The sequence below is a fragment of the Dromiciops gliroides genome, chromosome 3 (assembly GCF_019393635.1).
Source record: "Dromiciops gliroides isolate mDroGli1 chromosome 3, mDroGli1.pri, whole genome shotgun sequence".
NCBI classification, from domain to species: domain Eukaryota; kingdom Metazoa; phylum Chordata; class Mammalia; order Microbiotheria; family Microbiotheriidae; genus Dromiciops; species Dromiciops gliroides.
This window is the reverse complement of record NC_057863.1, coordinates 479,282,829-479,299,996: the sequence shown is the minus strand read 5'-3', so window position 1 is coordinate 479,299,996 and position 17,168 is coordinate 479,282,829. Positions and strand designations below refer to the sequence as shown.

The 17,168-nt window shown below is 40.6% G+C and overlaps 1 protein-coding gene across 3 annotated transcripts in view; it reads left to right on the top strand.

Annotated features, from left to right (window-relative positions):
- MTUS2 (microtubule associated scaffold protein 2) overlaps positions 1-17,168 on the top strand; it is a 679,782-nt gene that overhangs the window by 574,492 nt on the left and 88,122 nt on the right. For all 3 annotated transcript variants that reach the window (XM_043996074.1, XM_043996073.1, XM_043996075.1), the window contains one exon: positions 8,826-8,892. In XM_043996074.1, the coding sequence (XP_043852009.1) occupies positions 8,826-8,892 (67 nt within the window). The remainder of the gene's footprint in view (positions 1-8,825; positions 8,893-17,168) is intronic.

Here is a 17,168-nt window from a genome sequence, read left to right as displayed (position 1 = left end):
GTATGCATATACATGTGTGCATGTATACATACATACAGAGAGAGAGAGCATTTTAACAGAAACAAATGGTGCTTAGAAGGGACAGGAGGAGAAAGAAGAAAATCAAGTTTTAAGGAGTAGTTCTTTTCAACTTGATTTTTCATGGGAATATTATGTTTCTAGTACCCTCGAAATGAGGTCTAGTGAGCTGAAGGAGAGTGAAGAATTCTCACTCTAAAGATCATCAGAAACAAATCTATGTCACCAAGAAAGCAAGGTAGATGGAACATTCATGGATAAGCTCAAATGGCCAATGTCAGTATCAGGTTGATAATAACTGCAAAGGAAACATTCTTTTAGTGGTTGGGTATTTGAACTGTCTCACCAAGAAAGTTTAGGTCGTTAATATCAAGTTCTATTTTTAGCCCTTCTGAGAAGAACAGGACCCCATGTGTTTGGCTCCAGTAGGGAAATTTTCCACTCATCCACTCTTCAGGGAAACCCTGATCCAACTCTATGATATCAGAAAGAGGCCATTCTCACATGCCAATCATTCTCTCACATCAACACCCTAGACCCAACATATTTTGGGAATGAGATGGGATGGTGTCAGATTGACTAGGCAAACTAAACTGCTCATGAGAATTGCTACAACCTGTGGCTAGACTATGGAACACAGAAATGGATAGAGTAGGGGGTACCTAGGTGGCACAGTGGATAGAGCACCAGTCCTGGATTCAGGAGGACCTGAGTTTAAATACGGCCTCAGACACTTGACACTTACTAGCTGTGTGACCCTAGGCAAGTCACTTAACCCCGATTGACTCACAAAAAAAAAAAAAGAAAATGGATAGAATAGTACTTTCAGAATTCAGTAATGCTAAATAACGTTGCCCTCTGAAATAGTATTCACCTACAAAGAGTGAATTATTCTGCTTATTTCAGGAATAAGGAAAATAGTGTGAGATTAAAAAAAAAAACATGTTGTTTTGATATGCCAATCTCCAGATCCCTCTCCTTCCTTTCTCAAAAGGTTCAGTTACCAACTTGAATGCATTCTCCATACTTCAACCTCTGACCTCATACTTTGGGATAGCAATATGTCCCATCAAACATTGACCTCATCAACTCTCTAGACCTACATCTTGCCTCAGTCACCCAGAGAGGATCATAGCTCAGATCATGCCATCACCTATAATTGTGCCACCTCTTTGATTTTGAAATCATAAATTCTCTCCTCTTTTTTTGTTTTGGTTTGTTTTGGGGTTTTGGGGGGGGCAATGAAGGTTAAGTGACTTTCCCAGGGTCATACAGCTAGTAAGTGTCAAGTGTCTGAAGCTGGATTTGAACTCAGGTCCTCCTGAATCCAGGGCCGGTGCTTTATCCACTGTGCCACCTAGCTGCCCCCAAATTCTCTCCTCTTAATAGCTCTCCTTTCCTCCCACCTCTCCATGCACTTCGTTGTTCCTTAACATTTTTATCATCCTTACCACTACCTCCAGTCCATCCATCCAACAGATTTGTAATCAGAGGACCTGGGTTTGAATCCCAGGTCTGCCTATATGACCTTGGGCATGTCACTTAATATCATTAGGCCTCATTTTCCTCATCTATAATGTGAGGAGATTGTACTCAAAAACCTCCAAGTTTCCTTCTCTCTCTCAATCTTCAAGCCCATGGATCAGAGCATGCCAGGTCCCCACTATCTCTCAAAGTCTGTCAGAGCTTGTTTATTGTTTCCACGACACTATGTTCTGTCCATCTCATTCTCTGCCATCTTCATTTCCCTTTGCCTTTACTCTTTCCCAACATCAGAGTCTTTTCCAGTGAGCCCTGTCCTCTCATCATGTGGCCAAAGTATTTCAGCTTTCAGTATTTGACCTTCCAGTGACTAGCCTGAATTAACTTCTGTAAGTATTGACTGATTTGATCTCCTTGCTGTTCAAGGGACTCTCAAAAGTCTTCCCCATCAGTACGATTTGAAAGCATCAGTTCTGCAGCACTTAGCTTTCCTTATAGTCCAACTCCCTTCCCTAGTTACTAGGTCTTAATGGGGGATGGTAATCCAGACTTACACCCTTTGGCTTGGCTCCTTCCCATCAAAAACTGATTACATAAAAGACAATCAAAAATAGTAACTAGCAAGTAAATCCATTTATCGAAGCAAAGCAAAAACCAGAAATTAAAGATGTGATGCAGATCAGAATATAGCATAAAAGTACATAAGTGAGTGAGCTCTTCTGATGCAACTGAGATCACATCTCACCTCAAACTGAGAAACTCCAGCCTCACCCAAGGGGAAATTCTCTTTCTGAAATGTTTAGAAGGCAAACTAGAAATTTTTAACATCTTGAGGAGCTGGCTTCTGTAATGATTGGAATGACGCCACCTGCTGGAGACTTACTGTAGAAAAACTCTGCCATGAAGTGAAGGTCTTTGAGGGTAAGACCAGGAGTCTTTTCTTTGGCATCAGGAAGTGACGTTTGCTTGTGGGAGGAAGAAAGGGGGAGCCTGGCGCTCTGTCTCGCTCTCTTTTCTTTGGACTCTGGTGGAGAGGGGAGCTAGAAATGCTCTCTCCCTTTAATAGATAGATGAATGTAGGCCTTTCCTTCTCTCTTTACCAAATTCTTATTCTCCTTAATAAATGCTTAAAAGCCTAACTCTTGCTAAAGCTTATAATTTATTGGCGACCACTCATTAGATATTTTAGACAGACTAGCTAGAATTTTAGCTTTAACACTTCCCTACATGTTTCCAGTTTCCAAAGTTTCTCTCTCTCTCCTCCTTGGAATAATCCTAAGAATGTGTAGAGTCACGCAAATCTCTTTCCCAAAGATTGTCTCCTTCCAAGAATTTCTCATACCAGCTCTCAAGAGGGCACACAACCTTATATCATCATTCTCTCCATCAATTAGGAATCTCCTTCTACATATGCATTAGATACAAACACCCCAGGCTTGGCTAGAAACTCAGATTATATTCATTTCATAAACTACTAGGAGGCAATTTAGTATGGTAGAAATAGCATTAGATTTGGAAGAAGAGGCCTTGCAATTAAATCCTTCTATGCCACTCATTACCTGTGTGACCCTAGACAAGTCATTTAACCTTCTCTGAGCTTCCATTTCTTCACTGGACTAGGCATAATCTCTATGGCCCCTTTCTAGCTTTAACTCTGTGGTCCTCAAGTTAAAAATCAGTTAAATTTCATAAATGCTATTCAAGGTTACAGCAAGAGGAAAGAAGAGATGAACAGAAACCAGGTTCTTTCTTTTCTGCACTAACTTCTGAGAGGGTTCTCCTCTTTAGAATAGCCTGGTTAACCTCCCTTCTGTATTTTCCTAGCTTTCTTCCTCCATTCTGGTGTCATCCCCTCCAAAATAATGGGTGAGTCAGGGAGCATTCAGAGAAAGCCACCACTGTGGCTAGTTGAACTGGCAGATTTTCACCTATAGTAAGTCTTGAGGATTACCTAGTAAATGCTATTCACATCAATAAAATACTCATGTCAACAATATCACAAATCCTTTACCTTTGAAGTCTTGGATGTGGTAATGGTACCTAGAACAGTGCCTTGCACTTGGTAAATATTTGAGGAATTGTAAATGCGAAAAGGTCATGTCGAATACAATGGAATGGGTCATTTCTTGAACTCAGATACTTTTAACTGAGTTCAAGGTAGCTTTAATTCCCTTAAAACATCTTTCATTTCAAAACTAGTAAGTGAATAAAATGACATGGTCCTTCTTGTTGCTCAGTCATTTCAGTCGTGTCCGATTCTTTGTGACCCCATTTGGGGTTTTCTTGGCAAGTTACTAGAATGATTCGCACACATATGTGTGTGTGTGTGTGTGTATGTATATATATATATACATACATGAAAATATTTCAGACTTAAGTATCAGAGTAAACAAGTTGACATTTTGAAGGCGATTCATTTGATCACATTTTCTCGGAAATAAAACTGTTGAATTGAGTTAATTTTTTAAGAATAGAAGTTCTCCCATTAGCTTATGAGAACATGTTGAAAGTAAGACAAGGTGGGGCAGCTAGGTGGTGCAGTGGATAAAGCACTGGCCCTGGATTCAGGAGGACCTGAGTTCAAATCTGGCATCAGACACTTGACACTTACTAGCTGTGTGACCCTGGGCAAGTTATTTAACCCTTATTGCCCCACAAAAAAGAAAGAAGGAAGGAAGGAAGGAAAGAGAGAGAGAGAGAGAGAGAGAGAGAGAGAGAGAGAGAGAGAGAGAGAAAGAAAGAAAGAAAGAAAGAAAGAAAGAAAGAAAGAAAGAAAGAAAGAAAGAAAGAAAGAAAGAAAGAAAGAAAGAAAAGGTAATGGTATTGTTAGAACAAAGAGTTCAACTGTTATATTCAACACTAGTCAAACTCCTGCTAGAGCACTTGCTTCGTTCTGGCCTCCAGAAATTGATGGAGCCATGAAGAATCTGGACTAAAATTAGAGGGAAGTCACAAAGATGATTAAAGGTTTGGACCACAGAACCTATGTGGAAAAGCTAGTGGAATTTAGATGATTTCTTCTGGAGAAGAGCTATTGTATAAAGAATGGTAACCAGTTGTTCACCATCCACCGATGACAGAATGAAGGAAGATGGACTTGGTGTGAAATCTAAAGGATTTGGGTTACCTGGAAGGGAGGGAGGAACATTTATATAGTGCTGTGCATTTATATAGTGCCTAATATATGCCAGGCACTGTGCTGAGCACTTTTTACAAATATTATCTCATTTGATCCTCAAAACATCCTAGGGAAGCAGGTGCTATTATTATCCCCCATTTGACAGTTGAGGAAACTGAGGCAGATGGAGTTAAGTGACTTGCCCAGAGTGACACAATTAATAAGTATTTGAGGCTAGATTTGAACTACAATCTTCCTGATTCCAGGACAAGTGCTCTATCCACTGCACCATCAGCTGGAAGAATTTACTGAGATTAAAGGTTTTTAAATACTAGAGTGGACAGTCAGGCAAGCAACAAGCGTTTATTAAGTGCTTATTATATACCAGGCATTTTGCTAAGAATTGGGAATGCAAATACAAGCCAAAAGAAAGACTGAAGCATGGAAAGATGAGGCCAACCCAAAAATGGAGGCCCCTGGCAGGAAGTCACCAATGGGAGAAAGAGGCCTGAATTCAATATGATGTTTCTGGGTGAGAATGACTCAGTCACTGAGGGAAGTTCCAGGGTATAGAAGGCAGCTGAGCCTGAGAAGACAGGCTAGTTCAGAGAAGACCTCTTCTACAGGTCTGCTAACCAACACATGTTCTTTTCTATTTGAGGTCCACCCCATGCCTGGGGTGGGCTATATAAACCTCAAAGGTTTATACACCAATGACTCTGTAAACCAGATTTTCTTCTGTGCCTATTGGACCCAGCTAATTAATTAGGCAGGAGATTCTGGAGACACCCAAACCTTGTAGCAATAGACATACACTTAATCAGTTAGAGAATTTCAGATTTGGAAGAGACCCCAGCATCAGTCCTGGCCAACTCCTCCTTGACCAAGAATGCCCTCCACAACATTCTTTTTTTGTTGTTGTTTTTTGTTTTGTTGTTTTGTTTATTTGTTTGTTTTGCTGAGCAATGGGGATTAAGTGACTAGCCCAGGGTCACACAGCTAGTAAATGTCAAGTGTCTAAGGCAGGATTTGAACTCAGGTACTCCTGAATCCAGGGCCTGTGCTTTATCTACTGTGCCACCTAGCTGCCCCTCTCCACAACATTCTTGACAGATGGCCATCCAACTTAAACTTGAGAGCAGTCGCCTTAGACTTAGTTCACCTTACAGAGCACCTAACTTAATTCCAGGAAGGACTTAAGTTCAAGGATGAATAGGGCTCATTTTAATAAGTACCAACCACATAAAAATCCTCTGATAGAAAGTAAACAACGCTTCCAATTTAATCAGTCTCTGTCTTGCCCTGTCATCATCTACATTTTATTATGCTTACTTGTATATCTGTCTTATTCCCAATAGACTGTAATCTCTCTGAGGACCAAGACTGTGTCATTTTGTATATTTGTATCTCTGGTCCATAGTATAAGGACTTGCACATACCAGGTGGTTAATAAAATGTTTATTTAATGAATTGTAAGATATAGCTCATAAACTCAGAGAAATAATTTGGCTGGAGAGATGCTCAACCAAAAAGTATATGTTAAACTGGGCCATGCAGTCTGTTAGGTGCTAGGGATGCAAAGACAAAAATGAAACGATCTCTGCTCTCAGGGAGCTTACACTCTTTGGGAAGAAACAACATGTACATCTATGCATATATATACATATATACATATATGTGTATATAATTGATGCAAATTAAATACGAGATAATTTGGTAAGGGGTAGAGGCACCAGCAACTGATAATGTGAGAGATAAAAAGAGAACAATACAAAAAAAAATCAAATGTATAGTTGTATAATAAAGATCAAAGGTGCTATACGAATGTCAGAAAAGGGAGAAATCACTCTGGGCTGGGCCGGGTTACTGTGGAGGGCTTTATGGCGAAGATAGGAACCTGAGTATGAATGTCATAGTTCATATGTACATAATACTTTGCTGTTTGTAAGAACTTTGTTCACAACCAATCTGTGGAGTAGCTATCCCCTTTCTACAGATCAAAAAACTAAGTGACCTACCCATGAGTCACATAACTTCTTTTTTAGAGTTGGGACTAAAACCCAGTCCTTCTCTGTTCAGTAGTTTTTAATCCAGAGTGAGTTTGGGAACATTTTTGTCATAACAAATATACTTTTGATTGTCTGAGAACCTCGTATCAATAAAATCCATCATCTGACAAATGAGAGGATTAAAGTAGATGACCTGTAAGATCCTTTTGACCTCTAAAATTCTCTGATTCTGTGACATACCATGGACAGTGCATTGCAGTACTCAAGCAAGGGCAGAATGAAAGAATTGTGTTTGAGTGTGTTTGAGTGACAGTCATAATTTATATAGCTGCTTCAGATTTTAAATCTTCAGCAACTCATGTCAGAAAAGGGGTTTGAACCTTATGTATTCGTCAGGATCCAACACTTTATCTACTACATCATTCTAGCTCTCACAGTACCAGAGGTTGGACTACCTTTTCTTTTCCTTTTTAAATCTTATCATGTATTTGAACATCAGATTTGCTAAGTTATCATGTACCTCTGGAAATCAATTCCTATGGATTAGTGTAGAGACCCCAAAATGGCACTCACTGAGTTAATGAAACAGCAGTGGCCAGTCTTCAGGCTTGTCGATGTCTCTGATGATGACTTCTTTTTGTGATACTACTTTTAAATACTTTGAAATGAACTAATAGGATGTACAATATGAAAACTGAAAATGAAAAAATCTTAATAATTCAGTCAAATGTCAGAATGTCTCCAAATATCTGGATGCTTGGAATAGCATAAAACATCCAGATGTTGAGCGGTTTTTTAAAGTTTTCATCTGGATCATGAGACACAGAACCCAATGATATGACCATGCAAAACAGCCATCAGGAAAAAAAAAAGATTTGAAAAGCTAGTTGGAAATTGGCATGGATCATGTATGTGGAATAAGGTCAAGGTCAATTGTGGCTTAAGAAAGGTGTTTTTTTTTTTTTAATTCACAAGGAGCATTTTTCTCCCAATGATAGATGTGTTAGATATTTTTGTCTCCTTTGTTCCACATTTAAACCTCAGATACCTCTCAGAAAATTACTTTACGGTGTGCTCAGGGTGAGAGGAAGGGGGAGGGAATTCCACAGAATGTAAATGCCAAGGAAGGGTTTTCTTTGAGAACTTGGTCTTTATAACTTAAAGGGTACCATGCTCCCCTCTAGCATTCAATTTTGCCATCTAAAAAATAATTGGTTTTTGTTGTTGTTCAGTCATTTCAATCGTGTCCAATTTTTCATGACCCCATTTGGGGTTTTCTTGGCAAAGATACTGGAGTGATTTGTCATTTCCTTCTCCAGCTCATTTTACAGATGAGGAAACTGTTGAATGACTCACCCAGGGTCACACAACCAGTAAGTGTTTGAGGCCAGATTTGAACTCAGGAAGTTGGGTCTTCCTGACTCCAAGACAGCACTCTATCTGCTATGTTACCAAACTGGCCCTTATTATTTATTACATATTAATTCCGTAAATACAACTAGATGGTGACTAAGTCAAATGAACAAATTGAACTCTCTATTTCAGCTCAGAATGCATGCTGATTCAAAAGTGGCACCACTTACACTAAGTGACATTTGCCTTTTTGTGCCTCATCCTCCCAATTCCTTCTTTTTGATGCAGATGGTAGAATCACATAATTCCTAGAAATTAAATTTTAGTAATGGCTTCTTCTTATTATAAAGGAAATAATCTATGTTTTTCCTTTAAAATGTTCCCATCTTTATCATTTAATAGCTGAGTTGGTGGCTTTTCATAATAAGGACAAAATTATATTGCCGAGGCTTGTTTTCCTCATTGGGCTCTTTGCCCATTAAAATTACAATGTTTCACAAATGGAATATTAATTTTAGAAGTCAAAGTCATATCAATTTGTATCACTTAGGCATGTATACACACAGGTATGATAAGAAAGTATACCCAAAGCAACACTATAAATGGAAAAATATAATCCATATGTATTGATGATATTGCGAAGTTTACATTTTGAATCCACTAGAAATGAATGAGTCAGACTTGGCTTCCATGGTAAGTTTTATTTTTATAGTACAAATAATAGAAAATAATCTGCTTAAAGGCTAAATTCATAAATATTTGCTTAATCTGGTTCATTACTTAAACATGTGAAAATGCTTAACCAGGATAAAACTAGGGACTTGGTGTCCATTTTGTTTTTTCAGAATGAAAGTGCCCTTGTGAAAGAAAAAGAGCTGTCAATCGAACTTGCAAACATCAGGGATGAAGTTGGTAAGTAGGGCATTGAAAATAAGTAGTGTAAAGAATGTCCATTCCTAATGCATATGAATGTGTAACCAAAGCAATTATGCCTTGTAATAAGCTACTAGGAGGAAAAAGACTGCCTAGATAAAATACACTCTATCCCAGAGCGCAGTAGTGGATTTTAGTGGTCTTGCTGGGAACCGTAATTCTTACCTCTCCGCAGTCACAGAGGCATGTTCTTAACAGTACACAGAGGAGCTAATCAAGCGTTTTACTCTGCTCCTCACAGATGGTGATAGATATCAGTCAGTATGGTCTGTGGTAGGCAGCCATCTATCTGATAGGCCCAAACTGAGGCCAGAGCTTGGGTCACGCATCGTTGAAAAGAAGCAAGAAGTCTCAAGAGCTGTATGGTGAATAGTAATGTATATTCCCTCTAGGATGCATATAAATCCATGACCTCATTGCATATCCTTTCATAAAATATCACACTGTGATGGAAAGCAAGGTCAAAAAAATAAATTTAGTTAGATTAAAATATGGAGCTTATTAAAATTCACAAGCCCTGGTTAATAAAGGGCTATAGGAATGGTTTAGGTCTCTGAACCATAGGAATCCGACCTTCTTTGAAGGGGAAGAGGGCCCTTCAGATCTGTGATTTCCCCCATACAGGTAACTCCTAGTAGGAGAACTCTTTTTACCAGTGAAGATTAGAAACTGATTTGCAATTTAGTGTCTGAAGAGTTGTCTGGAGAACCAAGATGTTCATGGACTTGCCCAGGGTCCACACAGTTAGCGTGTGTAAGAGACCACAGTGGACCAGGCTTTCCTGACTCCCAAGTCTGGCTTTCTATCCACTCCTGCTTCCCCCTCAATACTTAGGAGTAATGACTTCATAGAAATAGCATATCTTGGAAATAGTACATCTTCAGGTACTGGCAATACAGAAAGGAACTTTTACAGCAGTCTAAACACTAGATTGTGGCTCTTAACCATCTAATAAGCCCCAACATACTTCAAAAGATTGCTTTTTTTCCATTAAACACACAAGGTAACTGAGGCCCTAAGATGTAAATCGGCCTGTGAGGGACCTAACAGTAACCAACAGGGGAATACAATGAATTCTTGATGACTGACAGGATGGCTACCTGATCGGTGAATTGTCCACAGTGAATTTTAAAATATGGGTCTGTTTCTCCTTTGCCCTTCAATATACGTTTTTTTTTTGGTGAGGCAGTCAGTGTTAAGTGACTTGCCCAGGGTCACACAGCTAGTCAGTGTGAAGTGTCTGAGAGCGGATTTGAACTCAGGTCCCCTTGACTCCAGCTGCCCCTTCAATAGACTTCTAGACTATCTTTATGTAGGGAGAGCATTGTTTAGGGGGTATTTAGTACTAGGAGTAGTCAACAGTGTCAGAAACAGAAAGGAGGATGAAGGCTGAAAAATGGCCATTGAATCTGGTGATTAGCGGGGTAATAGTGACCATAGAGAAAGCATTTTCAGTAGGGGAGTGGAGTTAGCAGCCAGGTTATAAGTAGAAGCAGGTCCAGAGGGGAGCAGCAAAATGTTCAAGGCCCTTGAGTTCATGTCATTAGGGTTGTGGAAGGAATTGGCCATGTTTAAAATGGAGAAGACGGGCCATGACAGAACTGCCTAAGAATGAGTCAGGGCAGCTAGGTGGCACAGTGGATAAAACACCAGTCCTGGATTCAGGAGGACCTGAGTTCAAATCCGGCCTCAGACACTTGACACTTACTAGCTGTGTGACCCTGGGCAAGTCACTTAACCCCCATTGCCCACCAAAAAACAAAAACAAACAAACAAAAAAGAGGTGATGAGTCTCCAAGAAGGATCTGGCATAGAGGACAGGGAAGGGAAAGGGAGGGGAGGGCAGGAAAGAGAAGGAGAAGGAAACGGAGGGGAGGGGAGGTTTGGAACAGAAACTATGAGGAGTCAGGTGGGAGGGGGCATAAGATCAAATACAATGATTACTGAATAACAGTAAGGGCCTAGCCAAGATTATAAAACATAAATTTCTAGAGGATAAGGTCATTTTTGTGGAGGATAAGGTCATTTTTCATTGATGTTCAAAAATCCCAGGAGAGAGGAAAAAATAATTAGAAAGTAAGGGTTAATGTGGGATGATTATTTATAGATTAGTCATAATAAAAGGTCATAGCAGGGAAGGGGAGGCAGGAAGGAATTCTAGGGTAGCTTCTAGTGAAATATCAATGATATACCTTGTGGTCAAGGCTGGCCCTGGAGGTGGGTGGATATGGGGACTAGGGATGTATCAAGTAACCAGAAGTCACCAACAGGTGGAGAATACATTCATTGTTGGTGAAAGAGTGAAAAGGGTGGAAGAGGGGCAGCTAGGTGGTGCAGTGGATAGAGCACCAACCCTGGATTCAGGAGGACCTGAGTTCAAATCCAGCCTCAGACACTTGACACTTACTAGCTGTGTGACCCTGGGCAAGTCACTTAACCCCCATTGCCCTGCAAAACAAAAAAAAGGGTGGAAGAATAAAAAGTTCTAGTCATAGAGAAGAACATCAAAATTCCAGATCTTAGAGGTGACATAATTTTGAGAGACGTTAAGTTCTAATGTGTGGCCACACTGGTGTGTGGCTGAAGCGGGAGTGAAGACGAGAGTTGAGGAGGTCAAAGAACTGAGAAGTTAGGTTTTCAAAGGAGTGATCCTTGTGAACATTGAAGTCCCTAAGAACGATACAGGGGTCAGGGATATAAACCGGGTACCAGATTCATTGAGAAAATTGAACTGACCTTGCGATGAGTAGATGACAGTAACCAAGATGGGGAGAGGGTGGTATGCATAACTTGCATGAACTTCAGAAGAGAAAAAGTAATAAAGAAAAAGTGGTAGAATGGTCGGGAACTATGGATGGTGGGTCAGAAATCTGCCTATCACTGCTTGCCTAGCCCTGGAAGTTGGGGGTAGGGGGGATGGGAAAAGGTGTGGCTTCTGTTGGAGAGGATTGTAAGGATTATAAGCCTCTCAGAGGAGAGCCTGGCTTTTGTAATTATGAAGAAGGAGAAGGAAAGTCGGTTGTGTCTCCTGAAATAGCAGGATTCCCAAGGGGAGCATGTGCCCCTAGGGTGTGTTGAAACCATGGTCTCTGGGGCCCTTTGGCTGGTGAGTACCTCTCTTAATGGTTCATTTAAAATTGATTTCTAAATATAGTTTTTCTTCCTTTACTAAAAGAAAAAAAAAGTCTTTTTCTTCTTCAATGTGATTTGTGACTTCTTTTGTCATTGAAAAAGGTCACTAGCTGTCTCTTCTCCTCTCCAGAGGTGGCTAGAATCCTGGGAGAAGCAATAATTCTCACCCTGGATTCACAGCAATCCTTGGTACCCACCTTTTACAAATTATCCACCACATTTCCAGTTTCAGTGTCAAGAACTCCCCTCAGATTATTCTCCCAACAAGGATGCCAGTGTTCCTGTCACTTAATAGAATCTTGGCATTGTCACTAGTGGAGGTCCTTAGCAGCCCCTCAGTGATGAAGTCTGCCCTCCTCAGAAACCCTGACAACTCGGTATCCATCATATTGTCAAAGATTCAGAGCTGCAAGGGTCCTCAGAAGTCATCACAGCCATTTTTCAGATGAAACACCTCTAGTCAAGAAAGGGACTTGACCAAGGTCACACAGAGTAATAAGCAGAAGAGTTAAAATTTTAATGTAGGCCCTCTGACTCCAAATGCAATTTTCTTTCCAGTGGACCCCATTCTATCCCCCAGCCCCTCTTCCCATACACACACTACTCTGTCACTAATGGAGAACCCACTCAAATGATAGTAATTATTTATCATCCCTTCACTAAGGGACTTTGAGAGTTTTCCCTCCTACTTCACTAATAGGGTCCCTAAGGCCATAAACTAATTGAGCCCTCGGTTCATAGAGTTTAGAGGAGGGAAGAAAAAGAGGTCATCTCGTCCAAACCCAGTATTTTACAAATAAGAAAAAATGAGGCAAAAAGGCTACATGGATTAAGTATCAGAACTGAGCTGATGCAGGCCCTCATCACCCCACCCCTGGACTACTGCACAGTCTTCTGGGTGGTCTCCCTGCCTGACATCTTTCCTCATTCTACCCATCCCTCCACTCAGCCGTCAAATGGACCTTCCTAAAGTGCAGGTCTCTCCCCCTCCCCCTCCCTCTCTCCCTTAGTCAATTAACTCCCTATTACCCCTAAGATCCTGGGCCTACCTCCAGTCTGTTTACAACTTACCACTACCTCCCCCAACCCCATCCACACTTGCCTCCCTATTTTTTTCTCTTACAAGACATTCCAAACCCAATTCTATGCATTTTCACTATCTGTCCTGAATGCCTGGAATTCTCTCCCTCCTCATATCTGCCTCCCGGATTCCCTGGAGCTGTAGGGAGCTTCTGGCGTGGAAATGTCCTCTGCCAATCCAAAATGCCAATGCCAGACCCATCTATCACCTAGGAGGTGAGTGCTAGGGAGTTGTTTGGAGTATACAAGGTGAAGGGATCACACAGGTGCTCCTGATGCCAAGCCCAGCACTCTATTACAGTGGTTTTTCAGTTGTGTCCAACTCTTCATGACTCCATCAGAGGTTTTCTTGGCAGAGATACTGGAGTGATTTGGCATTCCCTTCTCCAGCTCATTTTATAGATGAGGAAACTTGCAAACAGGGTGAAGTGACTTGCCCAGGGTTACATACCTATTAAGTGCCTGAGGTCAGATTTGAGCTCATGAAGATAAGTCTTCCTAACTCCAGGACCACCACTCTATCCCCTGCACCACCTGACTGCCCTGATTTTATGTATCATATTTTGTTTGCATGCAGCCACACACATGTACCTGTACTATGATCTCATAACAGAGGTTGGTAACAAATAGGCCTATCACATCTGCTCTAATTCGAAAGCAGTGGGTTGGATCCTCCTACCTCACACAAATAACTTGGTCCCTTGCTGAAATACAAGTACCATCACTGTGTCCACTCCAAGTACAGAAGGGTGACTTTCTAACCTGTTAGCTGGGCTACAACAAGCACTAGCTAGCTCCATCCTAGCAGGTGATGATGCCAGAATGAATGGGATGTGGATTCCTCGGCATCTTCCCTGGCCTTGTGCCTCTGCCTGTACTTAGCTGATGACTGCCTTCGCCCTTACCTAACAGCATTCTTATGGATTAAACTAACCCACCCCCCCTCATTTCACAGATGAAGGAACAGAGGCTTAGACAGGTCAAAGAACTTGCTGACTCCTACAGAGAGAGTGACTCATCTCGGGCTAGTAAGGGTAGAGGCAGCCTGAGTCCCAGCCTGGGGCTCCTGTTCCTCCCCATACACCATCCTCCGGTCACAAAGCCACTGATTAAAAGGAGGGAGAAAGCATGACTTTGTATAAGATTTTTCCTAGGCTTGGAACTCTCTCCCTCCTCACTTCTCCTTCTTAGAAATCCTTGCTGACCTCAAGCTTCAGCTCACATGCCACCTCCTTCAAGAGGTCTGTCCTGATTCCTGTAGTTATTAGTACCCACCACCACCTGCCACTGATTATTTTTCTTATGTCCTCTACTAGAAAGTAAATTGCTTGAGAAGCGGGACTATCTCACCTTTGTATTTGAATTCCCAGTGTCTGCCACATAATAAATGCTTTTTTCATATAAATATTTTATTATTTTCCAGTTACATATAGAGATAGTTTTCAACATTTGTTTTTATAAGATTTCTAGTTTCAAATTTTTTTCCCTTCCCCCTCCCCAAGACAGCAAGTAATCTGATATAGGTTGTATATGTACAATCACATTAAACATATTTCTGCATTAGTCATTCTGTGGAGGAAGAATCAGAGCAAAAAGGAAAAACCTCAAAAAAGAAAAACAACAACAACAAAAAATAATAGTATAGTTCAATCTACATCTAGATTCCACAGTTCTTTTTTTCTGGATTTGGAGAGCATTTTCCATCATGAGTCCTTTGGAACTATCTTGGACCGTTGTATTGCTGAGAAGAATCAAGTCTATCACAGTTGATCAACACATAATGTTGATACTATGTACAATGTTCTCTTGGTTCTGCTTATCTCACTCATCATCACTTCATGCAAGTCCTTCCAGGTTTCTCTGAACTCCTCCTGCTCATCGTTTCTTACAGCATAATAGTATCCTGTTACATTCATATATCACAACTCATTCAGCCATTCCCCAATTGATGGGCAACCCCTCAATTCCCAATTCCTTACCACCACAAAAAAAGAGCAGCTATAAATATTTTTGTACATGTAGGTCCTTTTCCCTTTCTTATGATCTCTTTGGGAAAAATACCTAACCGTGGTATTGCTGGATCAAAGGGAATGCACAGCTTTAGAGCCCTTTGAGCATAATTCGAAATTGTTCTCCAGAATGGTTGGATCAGTCTGCAGCTCCACCAACAATGCATTAGTGTTCCAATTTTTCCACAGCTTCTCCAACATTTATTATTTTCCTTTTTTGTCATATTAGCCAATCTGATAGGTGTCAGGTGGTAGATAAATGCTTTTTGATAGAGTTATTGATTGATTGATACAAAGTTCTGTAGAAAAAAATCAGGAAGGAGAGAAAATGATTAGATTATGGAATCAGGGAAGGCTTCACAGAGGAGATAATTCCTGAGCTCAGTTTTGAAGGAACACAAGAATTCTGAAAAGCAAAGATGAAGGTAGGGAGGGGTATGGTGTGATGAGGATAAAAGAGATCCATTTCTCCAATCCAGCCTCCTCACAGATTCCCTCTTCATGTTCCTAAAGGACAGGTCTGACTGTTCCAGGGACAAGAGAAGAGACCGCATGGCAAATTTGTGGAATAGCTTGTAGTCCAATTTGGCTAAAATGTAGAGTGCATGAAGGGGAAGTAAAGCTGAAAAGGTAGACTGAAGCTAGATTGTAGAGGTCTTAAAAACCCAGCCAAAGCATCTATAGTTTATTCTAGAGGCCTTACAGAACTCCTCAGAGTTCTTTATCAAGGAAGTGACATAATGAGACTTCTGCTTGGTGAAGGAAGGATTAGAAAGGGGGATACTTTAAATAAAGAGTCCAGTTAGGAAACTAACCAGAAGTAACCACAGGCAACAAAGAACAATACCTAGAACCACTGTTTTGGTGCTGTCAAAGAATAAAAAGGGACAAATTTTTTAAAATGTTACAGAGTAGACAGAAGAGGGAAGAATCACAAATGACTGTGGTTTCATGACTGAATGAGGGGGTGACTAAGAGAAGAGTAGCAGCGTTCAGAGAAATAAGAAAGTTTTAAGGTCATAGTTAGAAGTTCAGCTTTGGACCCCAGCAGGACATCTGAGTGGAGATGTCCAGCAGGCAGATAGGCAGACCAAGAAATCAGGGAAGGGATTAGCATTGGATATAAAGTTGGGAGTTGTCTGTGTAGAGGTGATCATGGGAGCATATGAGATCACTGAAAGAGAGTGGAGAGAGGGAGAGAAGAGAGCCTAGCAGAGTATCCTGAAGGATACCCACCCTTGGAGGACAAAAATAAAATGAGAGAAAAGTTGTTAGGTCAGTGGTCGAACTCAAGAAAAGCAACATTTAAGGAGCCAAGGGGGAGGAAGTGGTCAAGTCAATAAGCATTAATTAATTGATTGATTGATTAATTTAAAATTAATTATTATTGATTATTATCATACTTACTATGTGTCAGTAACTGTGCTAAGTCGTGGGTACATAAATAGAAGCCAAAAACAGAAAGAAAAATAGTCCCTACCCTCAAGGAGTTAACATTTTAATAGAAGGGAAGATAGTATATATAAAAAGAAGCTGAAAAGGGCAGGGAGAGAAGGTACCTGCGTGAGGATACAGTAGAGAAAGTCAGCATTGTTAGATCCTGGCAGAACGTCACTTACAATAAGGACTGAGAAAAAGCCATTGGATTTAGTAGTAATAATGTCATTAGACACTCTTTAGAGACCAGTTCAGAAGCAAAAGTAGAAGACTGTGTGGTAAGGAAATAGAAGTACTAAATGTAGGCTACTCTTTCTGGGAGCTTAATTATAAGAAAGGAAACACGTCAGATGATGGCTTGAGTAGATGATGGAGTAAAGGACAGGGTTTGTTGTCATTGTTGTTGTTGTTGTTGTGTATTTTTAAGGATAGAAGATTTATAAGCATATTTGTAGGGGAGTAGAAAGAGACGTTAGAGAAAGCGAAGCATTAAAATAAGAGTGTGAGGGAATGATCAATAAAGAAAGCTCCCTTAGGAGGTGGGAGGGGATGCATCAAAGGCAGGAGAAGAGAAATTAGCCTTGCCAAGGAGAAGTT